The sequence below is a fragment of the Hippopotamus amphibius genome, chromosome 2 (genome assembly GCF_030028045.1).
Source record: "Hippopotamus amphibius kiboko isolate mHipAmp2 chromosome 2, mHipAmp2.hap2, whole genome shotgun sequence".
NCBI lineage: Eukaryota > Metazoa > Chordata > Mammalia > Artiodactyla > Hippopotamidae > Hippopotamus > Hippopotamus amphibius.
Genome location: NC_080187.1, coordinates 107,726,334 through 107,750,156, shown reverse-complemented (window position 1 = coordinate 107,750,156; position 23,823 = coordinate 107,726,334). Strand labels below are relative to the sequence as shown.

At 42.7% G+C, this 23,823-nt stretch overlaps 1 protein-coding gene across 4 annotated transcripts; it reads right to left on the bottom strand.

Moving 5' to 3' along the window:
• Nucleotides 1-487: 487 nt before the first annotated feature.
• Nucleotides 488-22,143, bottom strand: CBR4 (carbonyl reductase 4). 4 transcript variants are annotated; one of them, XR_009051257.1, is made up of 6 exons: nucleotides 21,886-22,143; nucleotides 20,167-20,287; nucleotides 16,892-17,028; nucleotides 13,844-13,978; nucleotides 2,479-2,976; nucleotides 488-1,180 (listed from the first exon to the last, which is right to left on the bottom strand). XR_009051257.1 is itself a non-coding variant. In XM_057721178.1 (6 exons), the coding sequence occupies exons 1-5, from the start codon at nucleotides 22,025-22,027 to the stop codon at nucleotides 2,798-2,800; spliced, it is 714 nt and encodes a 237-aa protein (XP_057577161.1). In that variant the 5' UTR covers nucleotides 22,028-22,143; the 3' UTR covers nucleotides 488-2,694; nucleotides 2,767-2,797. The 4 variants fall into 4 exon arrangements, 3 of the variants coding, with proteins under 3 accessions (XP_057577161.1, XP_057577160.1, XP_057577163.1); XM_057721178.1 differs by having other exon boundaries at nucleotides 488-2,694; nucleotides 2,767-2,976; XM_057721177.1 differs by having other exon boundaries at nucleotides 488-2,976.
• Nucleotides 22,144-23,823: the final 1,680 nt, after the last annotated feature.

The window sequence follows — 23,823 nt, the reverse complement described above, 5'->3', positions numbered from 1 at the left end:
GCTGAACCGGTGAGGTGGAGCGATCCAAAGATGAACAAGACACTTAGCAGGTATTCAACCAGCATTTAGGGAGTTATTTAAAGGAATGAAAACACAATATGGTTTCTACCCTCAGGAGCTTGCAATGTAATTGAAAGATAAAATTAATGTAAATGAAACAAATTATTAAATACTTTAAGTACAGTATGTCAGGGCAGTGAACTACACATATTTCCATCTCAAAAGCTTGGGGAAATGTTTCAGCAATGTAAGGCATAACTCTTGAATGTCCAGAATAATCTTCTCCCTATATTCTAGATAACAGAACCATTAAAACATCTTCACAGAAATTACTGCCCCCAAGTATATGACATATAATTCTCTCTTTTTTTTTTTTATTTCTCTGGGGGTACACCAGGTCCAATCATCTGCTCCTTCACACACATCCCTGTATTCCCTCCCCTCCCCGACCACCCCCCCCCGCGAGTTCCCCCCACCCTATAATTCTCTCTTAGAAAGCAGCTGAAAACCCTCTTATAAACTGAATATGAAAAGAAGCATAAATTTAAAAACATTCCATGCAAAACTGTTAACACTGGCTTTAACCATAAACCATTTTCTAGAAAGTACTCAATACAGGCTGGATTGCTGGCCCGTTAAGAGCAGACAACAGCTGCAGATGAGTTGTCTTGTTACGAATTCATGAAGTTCTTGAATCTCTGAATATGAGCTGCAGCTGGCAACCCATTTCGGCACCAGGATGAGAGCAGGAAACCACACGTTCCACCCGGGCGCTGGGAGCGGGTGGAGACTACCTGCGGTGCGGGGGAGGCTCGCTGCACGTGTTTAAGAAGTCGCTCCACCTTCCAACAAGTTTGATGTGGGCAGGAGCCCGCTGACGGTTCAAAAGGGGTCCTTTCTTAACGCGTCAGTAACTCACTTGAAGGTTAAATCCATGTGTAAGCCCCACCTCAGCGTCATTTGTCCCAGTGATGCCTGCTTCCTTCCAGACCACCAGCGGAGGCGGACTTCGCAGCACCAGGAGTCAGAGAAGGGAGCTGGCCCGCGGCCAGCACAGCAAGGCCTGCGGGGGTAGGGGGGTGGGGGTCCGGCGGCGGCGCGTCCTCTGTCTGCAGGAGCTCGAAACCACCCCGACGGCGGCTCTCCTACGAGTCTCATCAGTTCTGTATGTGTATCACGTCTGCAGTCGGCAGACACCATGGTTATTAATAATAATTTACTCGCACTTAACTGGCTTTCTCACGTACTAAATAAACTTCTCTAAGAAAACTATACTGAAGATCAGTTTAAAAGAATTTTTAAGGAATCAGGAATCTTCATCTAGAACACAGATTTGACTTTATTGTTTTTATTTTTATTACTCTGCATTTATTTAATGTATCCTATTCATACTTTTGTACCAACTTTCAATATAAAATTAATCGGTTTATATAAAATCATGTTCAGCTCCAATAAAACTGTAAAAAGATTACTTTTTAAAATGCAATATTTAAAACATTTTAAAATAATAAAAATCAACATGAATCTGATGACATTTAAAATTATCACGCTGTTCTCACAAAAGAGATCAATGCAAAAGAGGTGTCGTCTGATGTTTTCACTCAGTTTGTCTTCATCTCTAGTCTCAGGCAAACATTTTAAGACCGATGCTTTACCTATTCCTTGTAAAGACATTTAACTCATTGTTACTGCACAGTTACTTAAGCTATTTATGATTGTTCATAATTATAATTTTTCTAAAATTTCAGGTAAGAATCATATTCATTAATGCAAAATACTCTAATTTTTAAAATGTTATTATTTCTTATGCTGTTTTTGACTAGCCTGCTAAACTGAGTGTTTTGTGGATTAAAACAAAAAAACCCTCACCACTTCCACTTCTTAAGTTGATGAGATCTATGCAGCTTACAACTGTACCAGGTATTAAAACAGTAAGGATTAACCCTCACCATCTTTGGGAATTTCCCCAGGATGCGTCAGCTGCCCACACTTGTACCTGCAGTTTATTGTACCCAGCAGTTCAAGGAGGAGCAATGCCACTCAAAGAAACCAGACTCCACATTCATGTCTGTGTCTGTTTTTCCAACCTGTGTAACAGTTGACTGTCTAAGGCACAGGCAAAAGGGATACAATGTTAAACTCCAGCAGGGCTGCTAAGGTAGTGACACCTACTTGTGCCCTGTAAATACTCTTTACTTTGGCAATGGCCCATGAGGTTAACATCTAGAGTATTCAGCCTGGTACAATGAAATCATTAATGACATTGAGACCAAACAATTTTTCCCACTTTTGCAACACATTGTATAAATTAAGATAACATCTGTTTACTTCACTTGCAAAGTCTCTATACAGTCGGCCCTCTGCATCCAGGGCTTCCACATCCATGGATTCAACCAACCACAGACAGAAAATATTGTAAAAATCCCAACTATTTACATAGCGTTTACATTGTATTTCAATTATTTACACAGCACTTACACTGTATTAGGTGATTTAGAGTATACGCAGGTTATATGCAAATACTATGGACGCTGCTGTATGTAAGGGACTGGAACATCTGAAGACTCTGGGGCTCCTGGAGCAGACCCCTGCAGATACCGAGGGGTGACTGTACACTAATTTTGCTGCAGCCTGGAAGATGTGTGTCATTTAGAAAACACAGCTGGTCACACACTGTTCTTTACAGACATATTCCTGTGAAGATGGAAATCAACATTTGTAGCATCAGTAGGTTTGATTAGCAAATTTAGGTATAACAGAGTGTACCTCTGATTCTCATAACAGTGATGTGAGTGGGCTACATGGTGAGCTGCAAGCCCCCGTCCACCATCAGGACGTGCCCTGTAATGTACGGAGACTCTAAAAGAAACACGACTGCATGGGCCACATCAAGGGGGTCTCCAAACCTCCCAAGAGGGATATTTTTCTTTAAATGTTCTTCTTTCAAGTCTTTCGTCATATCTGTGTGAACAAATCCTGAAAGAGAAATGTTTGCTCATTTAGTTGAAAATAGCAGACATTAAGACACTTGCTCAATTAAAAAAAAAAAAAATTCGCTGCTGAAAATTTGAGATTATTAATAAACCTTGTTTAGGAAACAGAGTTTTCCTAGCAATCAAGGACCCAAATCCTCATTTTTTATTCAATTTAACTTAGCGAACATTTACTGAACAAAGTATTTGAACCCCAGATATTTGGCCCAACTCTTAGCACAACATAAAGTAGACAGATATAAACATGAACAAAAATTCCATTCCTTAAGGAACCTATAACTTAGGGAGGAAACACTTGCACCCCTAATTACAACAAAAGGAACTCCGGTGAATATCCTGATAGAGGGGGACACAAAGATCAATGCAATTAATTTTCACTTGATTAGGGGAGCGGTGGGGGAGTAGAAGGAAGGCAGGCAAGGCAAACGTGGTCACATGACCCGATCTGGCAGTTCTGACAAAAATTAGTTTCATTTGCTATAGGTGATGATTAGAAAGACCAGTATTCCCAATATCCATAGATGAAAAAAATCTTATGGAATTATCCAACCCTGATGCAAATATACACAGAAAATTTTAAAATTTTAAAGTTAATATGGCAGTGGTGTGTGCAGAGAACATGCTCTCAAGTAGGAAGTGCTTTAAAATAATACACGGAGCACCAGTTCTAAATGACTCACAGCAGAGATACAGGCCAGAAGAAATGCATATTAAGAAAATCTTGTGAGATTAGTCTGAAACATACAAAGGCACACTAGCAATAAAATACTTAACTTATATAATCAGTATTCTGTACACAACTCATCATTTAGACTTAAAAAAAGAAGGCAAAGTAGAGCTGTGATGAAACCGCGTCATTGGTGCGCTGTGAGCGAAGCTCCACCTACAGGGAGCTCCCAGTACTGCACCGGCTGCGGTTCCCCGCCGCGAGCTGTCACTGGGCTCCCCGATTCCCGGAGCCTCTGGAAACACATCATTCTCAAAGGTGCCTCACAAAGTGAATCAAGAAGAAAACGCACCTCACGTGTTTACAATGCAGACTGAATAAATCACGAATCTAACATTTAAATATTCAGGTTATCTTCCCAAAGAGTTCATGATACAATTATTTACTCTAAGGTTGTTTTGAATTCTAGCAAAATTGGCATAAAATATTTCCCCACTAACTCTCAACCCTTGGCAGAAAATCAGCGATGCCTGGAATATGTACTACTTTGTGCTTATTAACAAATTTTGCATTAAATTTACTTATAATTAAAAAAAAAGAAAATCAATGACGCATTTTAATCTTAAAAAGCAAAACAAAACCTCAATCAACTACAGTAGAAATGCTCTGCAAGAAAGACCTGACTGCAGGTGAGCAAATTCCAGGCTCATCTTCTCAGTGGCTGTGCCGCCGTTTCCTCAGAGGCGGCATCCTGTGGGACGCGAGCGCTGGTGAGGGCCCCTCCCGCTGGAGGCCGCGCCCTGCGCCGCGCACTCTGCAAGCTAGGAGCTGGCAGTCACGCACCCGCTCAACCGCAGGCTGCTCCTGTCTCGTGAAACAAGGGGAGCAGCCTGAGAAAGACAGACTGCAGCTCTACAGAGCTAGGATTCTGAGACGAACGCATGTCTCGTTAAGGGTGGGCATGCTTGCCCTCACAGGCCCTCAGGTCCCTCACTGTGGCCGAGGGGTGGGGGCGAGCACCGACGATGCTCATCGGGTTTCTACTCAGGCTGTGTGGAAGCGAACTGATGCGCCCAGCTTCTGGGGGTGGCAGCTCTGTCCCTCTGGAGACAAAGGGTAGGGCCACACCATCCGTGAAAGGCCACCCGAAGTGTTTTCACCCTGGAACAGGGTGTGAGGTGCTGGAAGGCAAATCGCAGACAGGAAGGGAGATTCAGGCAGTGAGACGGGGAGAAGGCAGGCCGGCCTCTGCCACGGAGACGCTGCCGTGGGGCACACCTGGGCCTCCAAAGACAGGCTGACACACGCGTGCTCCCGGCAGGAGACAGGCCTCGTCCCACACCACCGCCTGGACTCACGTCCGTGCGGGGTCAAGGCTGCTGAGGAGAGAGCGGAGCCCGCGGGCCCCGCAGTGGCTGCCCATCCAGGTCCAGAGCGGGGTCCGGCACTCGGGCACCGCCCCTCGGGCAGGCTCCCCCTGCATGGAGGACGGGGCATCATTTCACGAGGGGGAGGTCCATGGCCTCTCCCCACTGGGAACAGACAGCTGGACGGTCAGACCTCCCAGGACACCGCTGGCCAGCGCTGAACTCTGCACTGAAAGCCTAAAGTGCAGTGGGGGGCAGAGGCCAGGCTGAAAGGGCGAGAAGCTGGTCCCCAACGCTGGCTTCTCCTCACAGACCACGATGGTGGACAGAGAGAGCAAGGACCGGCCTCTCACTGTCAGCAGCTTTTTTTTTTTTTTTTTTTTTTAAATTAGTAGACTTTATTTTTTAGAGCAGCTTTAGGTTTACAGAAAACCTGGTCAGAAAGCGGAGGGAGTCCCCACCTACCCCACACCACACTGCCCTCCCCCTGCACCCCCCCAGCTATCAACAACCTGCCTGCACTACGGCTGGTGAACCAACACTGATACACGATGAAGTCACATCATGGTTCCCATCAGGGTCAAATGCATCACATCTACCACTAGTCTCAGGCAGAGCAGCTTACTGCCCTAAAACTCCATCTGCAGCTTCTTAAAATTCATCCATACCATCCCCCAATTTATCAGAAATCAAATAAAAAACACGAAGCTAGTCTCTAGTGATGAATAATCCAGGCTCTACCAAATTTCACTATCATTTTATGCTGCAGCTCATGAATTACATGATCCTGAATTATAAATATATCCACAGCCAGGGCACTGCATATAAACAGCCTCCGAGACTCTCTATCAAATCTCATAAGAACTGAGCAGAGATATCAGTAGTCTGTAAACATTCCACACACCCATTTTTGTGCTTCTGTTGTTTTCCAATTTAAGCTCTCTCCTCGGCCCCAGAGGACACTCTCCCATAGCATTCTGCCACTTTATTTTATAAAGCTCTGGAAATTTCAGTTTACTATTCATTTTACTACACATATATTTACAACACCTTTCAAGCTGGGCTATAAAAATTACAAACTCCCAGTCGGTGCCGCTGTCCACAGATGACAGTGTGGCTCACCCAATGGACAGTTAGAGGCTTCAGCAGGCTGCAAAGCTGTCACTCCTTAAGACAGCGAGATAACTGAGTAACAGGCACTTGGCTAGGTGAGAACAAGGGCACCGCCGTGGCAGTTCCACCTCCGTGATGACATGCCCAGGACACTTCTGAAACGTAGGAACCCTTTAGGAACAGGATATTCTTGCTCAGAAGAGCAAGTGCATGGTTCTTGTCCAGTGAGAGTTTATATTTGGTCAGCTCCCAAGATAATGTATGTACTTTATCCATTTTTGGCTAGCTAAAGAATATAAATAAATAGCATCTCACTTTCATATGACTTAGTCACTATTTTAGTTTTGAACGTTTTGACATACAGCAGAGATCTTATATTTAAATAAGATGCCAGAACATTAGCCTATTTTAGACACCAATTACTACTGATTGTGGGATGTGCGTTATCTGGTATAGCTCCCTGCTTAGATGTCCATTCTCTGACATGAGTTTCTAGGACCTAGAAAGAATTAAAATAATCCCAGACACTTTTTTAGGGAGAGAAAACCAGGCTATTGTCAAAAACTAGACCAAGATTTTAACCAGAACAAATCTGTATGTCCTAATATTATGCTTGTAAAAGTGTACAGGGAAGCAGTGTGAAAAATCGGCGCCACACCGAGCAGCACATAAGAGCACCTAGAGTAATATCTGTTTTGAGTAGCTGCCAAGTTTCTGCAAGCATCTGCCAACAAGACTTTGCCCCAGTAGAAAACACAAAAGCTCTTCAACTCAATAAAAGGGAGGAGAGGGAGCAAAACACTTAGGATACCCTACAGAAATACACGACTGCTGTACCATTTGTCCAAATGTTAAGTGTACACACCCTTTGAACCCTGGCACGTTCAGTCCCAAGATGACACTCACATATGCACACACGTGCAAAATAAATCACGTACAAGTACTGTCACTGCATTACTAGTCGGATCAGCAAAAGATCGGAAACAACCTAACTGCCCATGGAGAAGCACAGGTTAAGTGAATTACAGCACAGCCATAAAACAGACATTGCTGTCTTTTAATTCGGCCACTAAAAGTGGCACAGCAGTCACAAAGGACCACACTTTGTATGACAAGACAGAAAGTAAGTGAGTGGTTGCTAAAGGCTGGTGAGATTGGAGAGAAATGGGGAGTGAATGCTCATGGCTATGGGGTTTCTCCTGGGATGATGAAAATATGATGTTCTCAAATGTACCACAGTGACGATAGAACAGTTGTGTGACTACACTAAACCCACTGAACTGGACACTTGAAATAGATGAATTATAAGCTATGCGAGTTCTATTTCCCTAAAGCTGTTATTTTAAAAAGTGAAGCAGTTCTCTATGTGGAATAATACGGAATCAACTCCTAAATAGACTGTTCTGTGAGTAAAGCAAGGTACAGGACACTGTGAATAGTATGATCAACGTGTGTTTTCTTAAAAATATTTATTGTGAATGAAAAATGTTGCCTGCCAGATCAGTAAACAAAGGCTGGACTTCCTTGGCGGTCCAATGGTTAAGACCCCAAGCTTCCACTGCAGGGGGCATGGGTTCAATCCCTGGTCAGGAACTAATGCCTGGTCGGGAACTAATGCCTGGTCCCACAAGCTATGCGTGCCCCCCCCCCAAAAAAAAGAAAAGAAAAATAAACAAAGGCTGTTGCAGCCATCAAGCCACTACAGCTGCCCCCAACAGTGAGCCCTGAGGTGACTCAGGATGGGAAAGCACAGGATGCTGGCCCCAGATGGCTGAGGTGCACATCGAAGGAATGATTTCAGTGAGCCCAGACTCTTGCATCTTCCCATACAGAGAAAAGCGCTAAATTCCTGAACTTGAGATATCTGGTTTTCTTTAATTAACAGTAATCTTTTGATGTTCTGATGACCTGGTTTTTGTTGCAAAAACTCCTATATATCCCGGCTCCTTCCTGACCTCTTCAGAGCAGCCCCTCAGAGCTGTCTGAGACGGTGTCTCCCGAGCCTGAAATCCTAAGAATGTCCACTGAATAAAACATAACTCTCAACTTTCAGGTTGTACTTTTTCTTCTTCAGTCGACAGTGCATATATATATATGCTTTACTGACTTACATATGAAATACAGAGAAAACTACCTGACAGTGGTTGCCTTTGAGGAAGTAACTGAATGGCTAGAAAAGACTGACTTTTCACTCTATGCCTTTTTGTACCTTTGAACTTTGTACCATGTTTGTATTATCTATTGAAAACACATTTTTAAAATAAGCAACGTATCCAATATAGTTTTGATTCATCAAATATTCTGTTTCTCACATTCAGTATTTTCTGATCAGCAACATTAATCCATGATGAGAAATTTATAGTTAATGTAATACCAAAGCTTAGCAACTAATTTATCTTTAAAAAGTTAAAAATATAAGGCAGCAAATGATGGCCTAATTTATTATTTTGCTTGTTCCTTGTTTTTCCTATTATAATTTGCTTTTTAACTGTTTTTTCCTTAACTGGAAACTCCACTTGAAGGTGACCAGGAAAATTAACATTAAAAATAAACATATTAATGTTTGTCTGTTCTGCTAAAAGATCTCAAGAATCTGGTTGCAATTACTATCTAAAATAGTTAATAAACAACCCACAGAATCAATTTAATGTTACCATTTCAACTTGTACTTTGCTTCTGATTCATGAAGCATATTCACACTATGCTTACAGCATAGCCAGTGTAATATACTACAGCCAAGATAATATAATAAAGGTCACCCTACTCAATGTCCACATTTTTAGCAACAGGTTTTTTTCTTTTGTGCGGTATAAACTGCACTGGAAGGTAAGATCTTTAGGAAAGGCTATACAAACACACTTCCCTACTGCTCATAAAATTTCCCTTTGTATGCAAACCAGATTCGTACTATTTAGCCTGTTGCCTTGACAACTAATTGACTCTGACAAAATTAAGCATTCTTTTTCCAGCGTTTCCATAGCATCACACAGGGTAACTACTTTGCATTCATCACGTGGCAGTGTAATTATCTGTTTAAATGCCTGTCTTTCCCTCTGTACTTAATTGCTTGTGGCAGAAATATCTTATTCGTGTTTGTAATTTTGGAGCGCAGCCAGCCCTCACATACAGGATACACTTGGGAAGTCTGCTGAATGAGTGATTAGGGGTTAGGAACACTTGCAGCACCCTGAACTCATCCAGCTTTGAGATCACCATGACCTAGAGTTAACTGTTCATCACCCACAGTACTGCAACCCCTAAAAGAGAGGGAAGCACATATGTGCCGCCCCAAACCACAAATCACCTATGTTATACACAGTTAAATTTGGCTAACACAAAAATCAGTCAGCCTGCACAAAACACACACACAGAGAAAGCAGCGCCAAGAGCACAGTGCAGCTTTGGGATTATCTTTTTCTTTCCCCCCCAAAATTTATGTATCTAAATTGAGTCATTTATCAAATGTTCATGGATTTGGAATGCTTGAACTTAGCTAGTCTCTGACTATACAATGAGTTGGGATGAAGGCACACTGTAGAGCAAGAGGCCTATCAAGACATTCAGACAATTCCCTGGTCCCTGCTGGTTTAGCACTGGTGTCAAACGTGACACCACCTCTAGGGCCCACACGGAGCAAAGTGGCCTGAATGCAGAGTGGCCAAGGTCGACTTCAGCCTCCTCCTACGAGCCGCCAGCAGACCAGCCCCAGTACTCACAGCAAGCTGGGACGAAAGTCCCATGGCGACTGGCAGAGGCCCAGGAGGACACTCACTGGCCTCAAAAATCCACTAACCAAGCCTTCTATCACACCAGCTAATGAGTGATAACACAGGTTTGAGTTTTACCACCTTTTTATTAGTCTCTTAACTAATCCAGGTGATTTTCATCAACTCATAATTTGTCAAAAGGCAAATAATGTAAAGGTAAAAGTTATAAAATTGGAAGATTGCAGATACTTTAGAAAGAACATATTAGCAAAAGGACAAAAAGATCTAAAGCTTGTAATGATATAAAAGAAATCTAATGGGCCATAATTTTCAAGCTTTCCTTAGCTGGAAAGCAAAAGATAAAGCTTTTGTAACAGTTCTGCCAAAAACTAGCCATGGAACCTTAGACAGCTCACTGTCTCCTGGGGTCCAGTCTTTTAAACTGTAAAAATGACTGGAATAAAACGTCGCTAAGATCCTATCCACCTAACGTTATCCCACAGTTAGTGCAAAACTTAAAAATAAAGATCTTATATAAAATATAAGGCACAAGAAATTTTTTCTAGGCACCAGTTCATTACCTGATTTTTTTTGCAATAATTTTAGAACTAATTTTTTCTAATCATTTTAGAACTATTCAGGTGTCAATCTATAAGTATCAATTAATAGGCTAATTAATGGCCTCCTCTATAAAGCAAAAATCATAATCAAAGTTATTTTAATAAGTTTCAGATAAATACACAGACAAACGTATGTCCTTTAATGCATCTGGGCTGAGGAACGTTTACACTTCTTCACACTGTCATGCTCTCAAGTCCCTGTGCAGTTATCTGCACCCCCTGTGCTCTGTGAGCCGCCAGAGCTCTCCATCCACACCTCCACTGCACAGCTTGGGACCGGTTCCCATTGCCACACAACTCACAAGAGAACCAACAGCGTGTTATCAACCTGCTGTATTTGTGAACTTGTCAACTCTTTAAAGAAAAAACTTAAACATCAGCCTCAAACAGCTCTTTCCTACTTTTTTATTTTGTTATTTGCAAATCTGTACAAACATGTAAATGGTTCTACTTTCCAGATAAGTAATTTCTGAGGTTACGGCTGGGACCTGAGGTTGTATTTCGAATACCGAACTGCAAAGTTTTCTTAAAACTAGAGTCTTCTTTGTTACACAGGTCTCCTTGTAATTTTGTGGAATCCCAGATATTTGAGGCAGCTTCCATAATTTTCATTCTGTATTTCCAACTGGACCAGTACTAACTTTACATGTGCTTAACTGGTTTATACACCTTGAGATGCTACTTGGTTGTTTCTGACTCATCTTAGAAGCACCACAGTTAGTACAGGTACCCTCAGTGTTTCTGGCCTATTCCAACAGGACCGTGACCCAACAGTCATGGAGACTTTGCCTTTCATGTTTGGGAGCACCTGATATGTCCTCACGTATGGACTCTGAAGTAACTGCATTTGCTCCCACCATCCTGCGGACTCCATGCACCCATGGCTCTGTATTCTGGTGCCTGCGTGCTCGCTGGCTATTTCAGTTACTACTGGGAGCCTCAGAACGTGTGCACATCAGAAAGGGAGACGTGCATCTAAAACTGGGGCTTTGGGGCAATTTAACCGTTTTGAATCGAGCTTCATTAAAGGTTATCCCTCCTAATCCTGTGCTCCTGTTCTGGTCCAGGCGGAGGCTGGTTCGCAGCTCTGTCTTGAACAAGTATGTCCACGCTCACTCCAACCACCTCCTTTCTGCCCTGCAGGTCACTCGGCACACCATGCAAACCTAAGTTTAAATTGGGACTTTAGTCATTTGTAGAACACTTTGTGTTCATGGGTGCAGATGGCTACCAAATGGAATAAACTTGTTTACAAACCTAAGCAACTAATTTGAAGACCAACAAGCCAGCTGTAAGCTGTACATTTGAATTTGTTTTAAAAGTCTTAGCATAAGTTGGAGAATTTCTTTAACCTTTAGCAACCTAAACTATAATTCTGGTTATTATGTTTCAGTATTTTCCAATTACTTGTAACAGACAAACCAAGCTAATTGGCTTTGCGTCCCATTTAATCCATCGATATTTTCATCTTGCATGGAATGCTGCAAGTAAGCACAGGGAAAGGAACACGTGCACTTTATAAAACGCTCCCCTTGGCCTTCTGCAGGAGGCTCGGCTCTCCGTGGTACTAAGCCCACGTCACACTTGCTTTGTCTTCTAGGTGACCTGCGCCTCTGCTGGCTTGGTCTCCTATGTGCTTCACAAGAGCACTGGTGCTTCTGACAGACTCCCCACAGGAGGCCAGCTCTACTGCCAGCTCCCCACCATGACTTCTACTCCTGAAGATCCGTTAAATCACCACCTAACTACCTTCGTTGTTGGCCACTCCAAAATAGGTCCAAATTTAGAAGCCTTAGTTCCTCTGAGGAGTGCCTCCTGCACACAGGCTAGAACCTGCGGGGGCCGGAGTGGGGGCCCTCATTTCTGTCACCACGTGCCACCGCTGCCCCCTCCCTCCAAAGCACAGCAGGCCTCAGAATCCCCCCTCACTCACTAAAGAGGCAACCACAGCTAAAATCAGTGTTAAAACCTACTACTTCACAGAGGGACTTTTCAAAAGATGTTTCTTCCTCCTGCTCTATGTAAAGTATCTTTTTCCTTCTAATTTTTCTTTCTGTTGAAATTCTAATGTGAATACAGGGTAGCTCTCTGTGGCACAGTGACACCCAGTGAAACACATCTTCTCCATTTTGAAACCAAACATACGTGACCTCTGATCATTCTTCTTCTGTGCAAATACTGGCTTTCTGGAGTACAGGCAGACCTCATTCTATTGTGCTTTGCAGACACTGCATTTTGCACAAATTGAAGGTTGGGGGCAACCTTGCATCGAGCAAGTCTATTGGCGCTATTTTTCCAACAGCATTTGCTCACTTCATGTCTCTGTGTCACATTTTGGTAATTCCTGAAATATTTCAAACTTTTTCATTATTACTGTATTTGTTGTGGTATCTGTAATCAGTGATCTTTGATGTTAGTACTACAACCTGACTTGCTGAAGGCTCAGATGATGGTTAGCATTTTTCAGCAATAAAGGATTTTTAAATTAAGGTATGAATATTGTTTTTTTAGATATAGTATTATTGCACACTTAACAGACTATAGTATAGTGTAAACATAACTTTTACATGCACTGGGAAACCAAAAGGCTCATGTGACTGGCTTTATTGTGACATGTGCTCTACTGTTGGAACAGAACCCACAGGTCTCTGAGGCTGACCTGGAATCAGTATGTGGGGGTGATTACTTCATGAAATGTGCCAATGACATCACCTACGAAGCCTCACTGGGTTATCTCCTCTGGTTTGTACTGTCATTAAAAGCACATTATATTATAGTCATTCAGATATTTTAAATATAAAGATGTGTTATTTCCTTAACCTAGACACACGGAATATATTAGGTAATAAATGCATTACTTGGAAACTTCTGCTTTGACAAACTGACAAAGTCTAAATTAACAAATATTGTATCCCAGTGAGCAGCAAATCAATGAAACATCCCAAGAAGAGGAGAAAGACAATTAAAATGGAAATAGTTCTCCAAAGGGACACAACTTGGACCTGTTCAGCTGCAGGATATATGCTACTGACACTCCCCACCCCACTTACTTGAAATTCTTACATTCAGCTCTTGAAAGTTCTTAACTTAAAACTGCCTTTTAAATGAGAAGGTTTCTCTTGTGGTTTTAGTACAGGTGCGGCGTGCCTAGCATGACTCTTGGCCTCCCGGCCCCCTGAGTCCCGTCAGGCCCAGGTCACACCCTCCCGGGCGGCGCTGCTGCAGGGCTGACAGTGCGGGTGCCCTGCTCCAGTCCCAGCACCTCCGAGAAGTGCCTCCTGACAACGATGTACTTCCAGACACAAGGACAGTGTGCTCCTATTGTAAAAAGCCACAGATGCACATAAATTAAAAGAAAAAAGAAGCTTCTACTGACCTGGTGCAACTACATTCACTCTAATTTTCTTTCTTGCTACTTCTTTAGCAAGAGCACGTGAAAATCCAACTAATCCTCCTTTACTGGCACTGTACACAGACTGGCCAGAATTGCCTTTTAAACCAACAACACTTCCTAGAAAAAGAAATGAGAGCAAATTCAAACCAATTAATGGGGTTATTATTCTGAATGTTCAGGTAATCTATAGTAAACAAACAAGGTACAAACCATTTTACTTTGTCCTTTCCTAAAATTAGGGAGTTCTAACCACTGTCATTTGAGTACTAGGACTTAGGGTCTGAGTCTGCTCTGACACATACAGAAAACAGGATCCAAATGAAGCTCAGGCAAAACCCTGAGTGCCAGGCAGGGGCTGGGGACTGACCCATTTAGTGACAGGAGCCCATTCTCATCTCTGAGGAGGTCAAACATGGTGAAAATTCTGTAGTAGCTACAAAGGCTTCCAGTAGGCAGAGGTTAAAACCAGAAAAGTCAAATAAAGACTGATTTTATGACTCTACAACACAGACATAAGGAGGTATTTACTTCCACCTAAAAAAATAAAAAAAACAGTTCTTCTGAAGATAAATCTTACTAAATTTCAACTACTGTCAATCTAAATTAGCAAAGTTTCAATTGTAAACTTTTTGTAAAATTGCAATTTAGTTACCTTCAGTGATGTATTAACTTGTACTGCCTACTATAAAGATTCCTGGGTGGCTTCATTTATATGAATATCAAAGAATAATTTATAATTCAAGTATCAACTATATGTAAATAAATTCTTGCAGAACAGAACTTGGGGAAGTAATTTTCTCCACCAGTGACCTGTACTTATGATATAAAAGTTAATCAAGAACCTCACAAAATTTTTTTTTTTAAACCAAAAGTAATTTTAATATAAATAACAACTGGATTATTGGAGGGAAAAGGGGTACCTGGTAGCAGTCATGAAAATTTGGTGGGGCTCAGGGAAGCATCTAAGCAGCATATGCTTACAAGATAGATAAAGAACATATTTTAAAGCTACAGAAATTAAAACAGATACTTATCTAGCCTTACCCCCAGGATTTTTTTTTTTTTTTTGCCGTGTCATGTGGCTTGTGGGATCTTATTTCCCCAACCAGGGATCGAACTTGGGCCCTCGACAGTAAGAGCTTGGAGCCCTAGCTACTGGACTGCCAGAGAATGCCCCAATATTATTTTTTTAAATAATATTCTAGTACTGTTACAGTTCCATTTTTCACTTGTATAACTTGATTCCATCTGAAGTATATGGCAGATCTATTTTTTTTTAATTATTATTTTTTGGGGGTACACCAAGTTCAATCAACTGTTTTTATACACATATCCCCGTATTCCCTCCCTTCCTTGACTCCCCCCAAGTCCCCCCACCCTCACAAAATTTTTGACAAAGTTAATTTTAGAAAAACATAACATCCCAAATACTTCTTATAATCAACAAGTCCAATATTAAAATATTTATCCACAGTAGGTGTTACATGCCAGTTAATGACAAAGGAAGAGAAATGTGGAGCACAGAAAGAGACAAAAGACACATCAGACAGAGGAAACGCAGGTAGACAGAGAAAGGGGTTTGAGGAAGAAAGAGAAACAAGGAGAGATACAAAAAAGAAAGAAAAATGAAGGCATGGAGGAAAGGCCCAGCAGGAGGCTGGAGCAGCTTTCGTTCACATCATATGCTACTGTTCATCTGTCAGAGTGATAACTTCTGAAATACAATGGACTTTTTCTGCAGTTTAAAGTAGCCCCTTCTGTGACAAGAGTCCCCTAGTTTATTTTCAATAGTCTATTTTTATTTACTTTCAGCAGGAGTCTAAAGTCTGCATGTAAACAAAGGACTGATATGGGCTTTTTATATATATCTAATAAGGGGATATTTTAGAGTTAAACAAATACATCCCACTTTATCAAGTGAAATATACGGGCCCATATACCAGCTTACAAGAACCCCAATCATCACCTGGCTGCGTTAGAAGGCAAAGGTCAACTCATTTACTAAGCTTTTGTAAGAAAACTGCTCACATTTTTAAGAGTAGGTGTCAAAAATGTTCTAATTCTTCTTAGCGTAGTATTCTTTCCTTTTCTCATTTTCAAAAAAGAAAAACCCTATATTCTGGCTTGGAAAGACAATTTCTGTCTTTAACAGAGCAGCATCCCCCTTTTGCAGTCTTCTAAGGTGTTACCACTTAAAAGGCACATGGCATGCTGTTATTTTCAAACTGTCAAACCGAAATAAAGGGCTTCCTAGGTGGCGCAGTGGTTAAGAATCCACCTGCCAATGCAGAGGTCATGGGTTCGATCCCAGCTCCAGGAAGATCCCACATGCTGCGGAGCAACTAAGCCCGTGTGCCAAAAAAAAAAAAAAAACCGAAATAAAATTTCAAGTCACTTTGCATTTTAAGGCCTATAGGTACATACCACACAGTCTGTCTGCCCTGTGGGGAAGGTGAACTGAAGACTAGGAGTTACTTACAACCATCCTAAAAAACTGAAAAGGTTATTCTCTTAAGGAAACCTCCTCTCAGACCTCTGTACTAGATTTACTAATGACCTAACCAACCCCTGCAGAAATCGCTTTTTAGCTCCCACTATCTAAAAGTTTTTAATTTCTTGCCCACATTTTGAAAATTTGGTTTCACATAAAAATCAGGATGTCCAATTTCTCTTAAAAAATCAAAATAGCTGGCCAAACTGAACCACACTGATGCACAGCAACCACCTGTTGCATCTGAGCCATTCCCCACAGCCTCTGGACACCAAAGCTGGGCACCTTCTGTCATGTGTCACCTGGCTTCTGCTGTCACTATCCCAATACCTGGTGGTGTCACTCACATAACAACTGCTTGACCAGTAGAAGGATGTGAACTAGTGATTCCTGTTTTACCTATTAACCAGTTAATCCAACTATTTTCCTATAGATAATAAAGACACATTCCGTCCAAGTTTCACAAGTAAATACATTCCAAACTGGTTGATACATTTTTTATGGTAGATAATAATAAATACTGAGAGGTGAAGACTCACCCACGTTCACAATGGACCCTCTCTGTTGTTTAAGCATCGTCTTCACAGCAGCTTTACACGTCAGCATGGAGCCCAGGAGGTTAGTGTGAAGCTGGGATAGCATATCTTCAGCATTTGCCCTTATTAAGAGATTATCCCTACCCCAAAAAAAAAAAAACACAAAAAGACATGTAATTTAAAAATGGGATAAGGACTTCCTAGGTGGCACAGTGGTTAAGAATCCTCCTGCCAATGCAGGGCACACGGGTTCGATCCCTGGTCCAAGAAGATCCCACATGCACTGGAGAAAATAAGCCCATGCACTACAACTACTGAGCCTGTGCTCTATCTAGAGCCCACGTGCCACAACAACTGAGCCCATGTGCCACAGCTACTGAAGTCCACGCACCTAGAGCCTGTGCTCCACAACAAGAGAAGCCACTGCAATGAGAAGCCCATGCACGGCAATGAAGAGTGGCCCCTGTTCATCACAACTAGCGAAAGCCCGTGCAGCAATGAAAGACCCAATGCAGCCCAAAAAATAAAATAAAAATAAATAAAAATAAAAAATAAAAATGGGATAAAACAAATTAATCAGTCAAGAAATATGTCAGATTTTCTCTGAATGCACAATATAAGAAGTGCTTCCTATTTGAGCTAGAACACCTAAAGAGTGCATTTTAAACTTGGTTTGAGAAGCACTAAAATAACAACTGGTAAGCCAGAAAAGATCCATTAGCGGACAAGCCCTGACCCCACTCAGGTAGAGGGGCACTTACCCCTCGACCTACCCCTCTACCCCTTACCTCAAAGCAGGGCCATGTGGCCAAAAGAGCTTGAACGAAGTGAGTAACTGCCACACTAAGCCTTGTTTAGAAGGAAAATTTTTATACTATTCTAAATATTCTGTCCTAAACTCCTCAAAAAAAAAAAAATACCTACTCTGATTCCACTAATATTAACGGAGAAAACATATATTATGACAGAGGTCAGGACTGTGGTTACCTATAAGGAAGTACTAATTGGGAAGAAACTGAGATGAGAGAGCCTTCTGGGGTTCTTGAAGAGTTCTGCAGCTCAATATGGGTGGTGATTACAATGTTAAAACTGAACTGTATGCAGGATACAAAACTAATACACAGAAATCTCTTGCATTCCTATACACTAACAATGAAAAATCAGAAAGAGAAATTAAGGAAACAATCCCCTTTACCATCACAAAAAAAGAGTAAAATACCTAGGCATAAGCAAGCCTACCTAAGGATACAAAAGACTTGTATTCAGAAAACTATAAAACACTGACGAAAGAAATCAAAGATGACATGAACAGATGGAGAAACATACCATGTTCTTGGACTGAAAGAATCAACATTGTGAAAATGACTGTACTACCCAAAGCAATCTACAGATTTAATGCAATCCCTATCAAATTACCAATGGCATTCTTCACAGAATTAGAACAAAAAATCTTACAATTTGTGTGGAAACACAAAAGACCCCAAATAGCCAAAGCAATGTTGAGAAAGGAAAATGGAGCTGGAGGAATCAGGCTCCCTGATTTCAGACTATACTACAAAGCTACAGTAATCAAGACAGTAAGGCACTGGCACAAAAACAGAAATATAGATCAATGGTATAGGATAGAAAGCCCAGAGATAAACCCACACACATATGGTCACCTAATATATAACAAAGGAGGCAAGAACATACAATGGAGAAAAGACAGCCTCTTCAATAAGTGGTGCTGGGAAAACTGGACAGCTACATGTAAAAGAATGAAACTAGAACACCACCTAACACCATACACAAAAATAAACTCAAAATGGATTAAAGACCTAAATGTGAGACCAAGACACTATAAAACTCAGAGGAAAATATAGGCAGAACACTCTATGACATACATCATAGCAAGATCCTTCTTGACCCACCTCCCAGAATAACAGAAATAGAAACAAAAATAATCAAATGGGACCTAATGAAACTTTAAAGCTTTTGCACAGCAAAGGAAACCATAAACAAGACCAAAAGACAACCCTCAGAATGGGAGAAAATATTTGTAAATGAAGCAACTGACAAAGGATTAATCTCCAAAATACATAAGCAGCTCATGCAGCTCAATATCAAAAAAACAAACAATGCAATCCAAAAACGGACAGAAGACTTAAATAGACATTTCTTCAAGGAAGACATACAGATGGCCAACAGACACATGAAAAGATGCTCAACATCACTAATCATTAGAGAAATGCAAATCAAAACAACAATGAGGTATCACCTCACACCCATCAGAATGGCCATCATCAAAAAAATCTAGAAACAATAAATGCTGGAGAGGGTGTGGAGAAAAGGGAACCCTCCTACACTGCTGGTGGGAATGTAAATTGATACAGCCACTATGCAGAACAGTATGGAGGTTCCTTTAAAAACTAAAAATAGAACTACCATACGACCCAGCAATCTCACTACTGGGCATATACCCAGAGAGAACCACGGTTCAAAAGGATACATGTACCACAATGTTCACTGCAGCATTATTTACAATAGCCAGGACATAGAAGCAACCTAAATGTCCATCGACAGATGAATGGATAAAGAAGATGTGGCACATATATACAATGGAATATTAGCCATAAAAAGGGATGAAATTGAACTGTTCGTAGTGAGGTGGATGGATCTAGAGTCTGTCATACAGAGTGAAGTAAGCCAGAAAGACAAAAAGAAATACCGTATGCTAACACATATTTACGGAATCTAGAAAAATGGTACTGATGAAGCTAGTGGCAGGGTATGAATGGAGATGCAGATGCAGACGCAGAGAACGGACTTGAGGACGCCAGGGGGAGGGGAAGCTGAGACGTAGTGAGAGAGTAGCATCGACACATGCACACTGCCAAGTGTAAAGTAGATGGCTAGTGGGAGGCTAATACAGAGCACAGGGAGACCAGCTTGATGCTTTGTGAAGACTTGGAGGGGTGGGATGGGGAGGATGGGAGGGGCACTCAGGAGGGAGAGGATATGGGGATATATGGGCTTTTTCGCTTTGTTGTACAGCGGAGACTGACACAATAGTGTAAAGCAATTATACTCCAATAAAGATAAAAAAAAACTGAACTGTACCCTTATAATCCAATATAAAAGAATGAAAAGAGTGTGTGGACTGACAGATCAAGTTTCAAAATACACAGTTTTTCTTCCAATTAGAAGTAAAACAAGTTCATTACTATATTAACTCATATTAATCAAAGACACAGTAGGAAAAAAAGACACACAGACATGTACTTAAATTTGTGACCAACCTGTTAATTCCAGCTGCATTTACCAAGAAATTAACTGGACCTAAATTTTTCTCTATCTCTTCAAATGTATTTTGAACATCATGTTCTTTGGCAACATCACAGCTCAATGCCAAATGGCCTCCTACACAACAAAATTAGATTAGAATTACTAATAAAGTATAACTTGAATTTAAAAATGATTCAACACACATTTGTCAAGCATGTACTATGAGCCAGAACTGTTTTATCCAGAACCTGAGATAAAACATGATTATGTCCCCGATTCCTGATTTCACTGAGTTCAGTCTAACAAATTGGATGGGGGCAGGTGGGGAACAAAGAGAAACACTTTTTGTATGATTCATCTAATAATATTTATAGCTTTGACAGTGACCCCATTATATCCAATTCAACAGTTTTCTTTGTTTTTATATACCTATTTTTGAAACTTAATGTCTAATTCAGTTAGGTTTTGGATGACTTGGTTTCCTGGCCCTGAGATACTCTAGGTTTTTTTGCTTGTTTAACTATGCCACATATGTTATAATGACTAGTGTTCAAGCCTAACCATTAGGAGAAATGAGGCATAGCAGGAAGCTGTTAGAAAAAGAAATGCTAAAACCATAAACCATAAAACAAAACAAAAACCAAACTTTTTTTTTTTTTTACTAAAAACAACCCTTATCTGCTTTTTTAAAATGTCCACTTTTTTGAAATGTTTAAATACCAAAACAATTACACTTCAAAGAAAGCATTCTCTATTTAATAATATACCACTTTAACACTCTAAAATGTAGACTTTAAAAAAAACAAAACTAAACAATTGTTTATCTTCTGGCTCATCTTGCCTAATACATTAACACTAAAATTACCTCCTCAAACATTCGGAGACAGTAGGTCAGCCGGGAAGTGACCCTTTCTGGGTGAAAACCAATTACTCAGGGACCACGTAATTCAAGGAAATGGAAGGCCCCAGAGCATCTGCCTCTCTCTCGGCTCTCATCTGAAGACGCGGGGAACCCACAACCACCCCTGAAACCCAACTGACAGCTTTCATCTCGTCCAGCCAACACTGACGGCGCAGGGTGCCCCAGAAGGAGCCCCACGTTCTCACCCCAGAACGTGGCAGAGATGCTCCCTGGTCCATAACGCACCCCCGGCCCACGTGATCACTCGGCGAAGGCACCGGTGACGGTCCGGTAAAGGTGTCCCCCTTCCCGAGGCTGAACCAGGTGCCCCTGCTCCCCGCCCGCCTGCTAACTCAACACAGCTGCGAGCTCGGACTTTCAGAGCATCCTGTCTCCCTATCATCACCCAGAAACCCAAATTCGGTGAGCAGCTGAGAAGCCATTCCTAATAAACGGGGGGAAATGGGGTTTAAGTGCAACAACAAGGAATCTGGCGGAACAAATCTCACCATCCCTTGGTGAAGATCACCAAGGCAACACAGTGACGTCAGCGCTTTCGACACAGGGAAGCTGACCCTGCACAACCAGAACTAGCCCGGCCGCAAACGTCCCGGGCCCACACTGCCGGCGCATGCGCACATGCGCCGACGCCCAACACCACGCCGCACAGTCTCGCGAGATCGCAGCGCACCTGCGCCAGCGTCTCCCCTCGCCCTGCCTGGTGACCCTGGCCGGCCCAAGGAGGAGGGCGCCCAACAAGGCCTCTCCGACCCGCACCGGCCGCTGCCCGCACTCGCCGCACGGAGGCGGGGCGCCCCCGGTCGGTACCCACCGCCCAGCTCCCTGGCCGCGGCTTTGGCCCCCTGCAGATTCCGGGCGATGATGGCCAGTCGGTAGCCTCTCTGGGCCATCAAGAGGGCCACCGCCCTACCGATGCCCCGGGAGCCTCCGACCACGGCGCACACCCTGTCCATCTAGGACAGAGAGCCGCAGACCCGGGGGGTTGGGGGGGAGGAGGCTATAAGGGCGGGCCCTTCCCAGCGGCCTTCCGCCTTAACACCACTGCGACTCCTTCAAGCCGAAGCGCCGCCCCAGGCCTCCGGCTGCGAACTAAAGCCCTGGCTGGTGGAGGCGCTCAAAGCGCTGCATCAACACGTCACCTCGGCGCGTCGACGTCAGCGCGCATGGCCTCCGGACGCCACGCCCTACGCGGACTCGAACTTGGGCCAGAGAGACAGAAGGAAGGGGCAAGGCGGAAGGGGCCGCACAGCATGCTGGGGCTGCACTGCATGCTGGGACTTGTAGTCTCGGTTCAGGCGGAAAGGCGTGGGCGCGGTCCCGGAGGTTGGTAACACGCGCTCCAGGTCTGGGTGCTGCCCTGTAGTCACTGGGCCCTGGGCTTCAGGTTTGCAAACACCCTGGACGCTGGATGTCCTGTTGTAAAAATCAGGCCCGTGCCAGGTTGGGACATGGGGATTACCACATTAGGACCTGGGATGTACACTCCAGGCTGTGTTTGTGATGCTAGGCAGGGCCCTGTGAGGCTCCTGCGCATGGAGGCCTTTTTGTCCCCCTTTTCTTGTAGGCAAGACTCCAGCCTCCATGACCTTCCCTGGGTTCCAGTGGACAAGTGGAAAAGCTTTTATACCTGGGAGGTCCTGCTCAGTTTCAGTCCCCTTCTTTGATTCCCCTCCATCTTGAGGGGAACAGGTGTTGAACAAGAAAAGGAATAACATTTTGGACAGAGAGGTTAATCATAAGCTCAGTTTTAGGGGGACTTGGTTTCACTCCCCTGAAGGAACAGCCTCAGTGTTGAACTCACCCAAGACCCGGATGCCCTCCCCATGGAAGAAGCGGACACAAGGGTCAGACTCACCCCACCCAGACCCACTGTTCACCTCAAAGTTTGTAGTTATAGAGGCAGGTGACCAGTCAGGTACATACAGGAGGAGCTCAAGAAATGTCAACTGAGTGAATGGTCTTGCGGGATGTGTAACACGAGCCTCGAGCATCCTCAACTGCTGCAAGTAATCAAAAATAGGTTCCTGCAATTCTGAAGATGTGAGGTGCGGGTTAATAAGCTGAAAGTTGAGCACTTGTTACAATTATACTTGATACAATATCCTTAAATGTTTCAGGAAAGTAAACTATGGTCCCTACTACTAAAAAGTAGACCACCTGGGGCAACAGGACAACTACACATGAAACACTAGCGAGCAGCCCATGATCACGAAGTGCAAAATTATCTGAACCTCAGAGCTCAGAGGAAACGCAGGTCAATGAAGGATGAAGAAATGCATGGAGAAGCTGGATTTGAGAGCTGGATGCAGATTGAATGAAGGCAGGGGAAGAGCCAAAAAACAAAAACAAAACCCTAAGCAAACTGAGCATTATTTTTGTCCCACCTAGCTTCTGGAGGGATTTGAAGTGGCTTGCAAAATACATAGTGAAACCTCACACCCATTAGGATGGCTACTATAAAATAATATGTGTAATAAGATGAGGATGTAGAGGAATTGAAACTCTTGTGCACTGTTGATGGGAATGTAAACTGGTACAGTTGCTCTGTTAAATGGTATTGTGGTTCCTTAAAAAAATTTAAGATAGTCTTACCATATAATCCAGCAATTCCACTTCTGTGTATATGCTCAAAAAAATTGAAAGCAGGGTCTCAGAGCAATATTTATATACCCACGTACCTAAGAGCATTATTCATAATAGCTGAAACGTAGAAGCACCCCCAAGTGACCTTCGATGGATGGTGGATAAG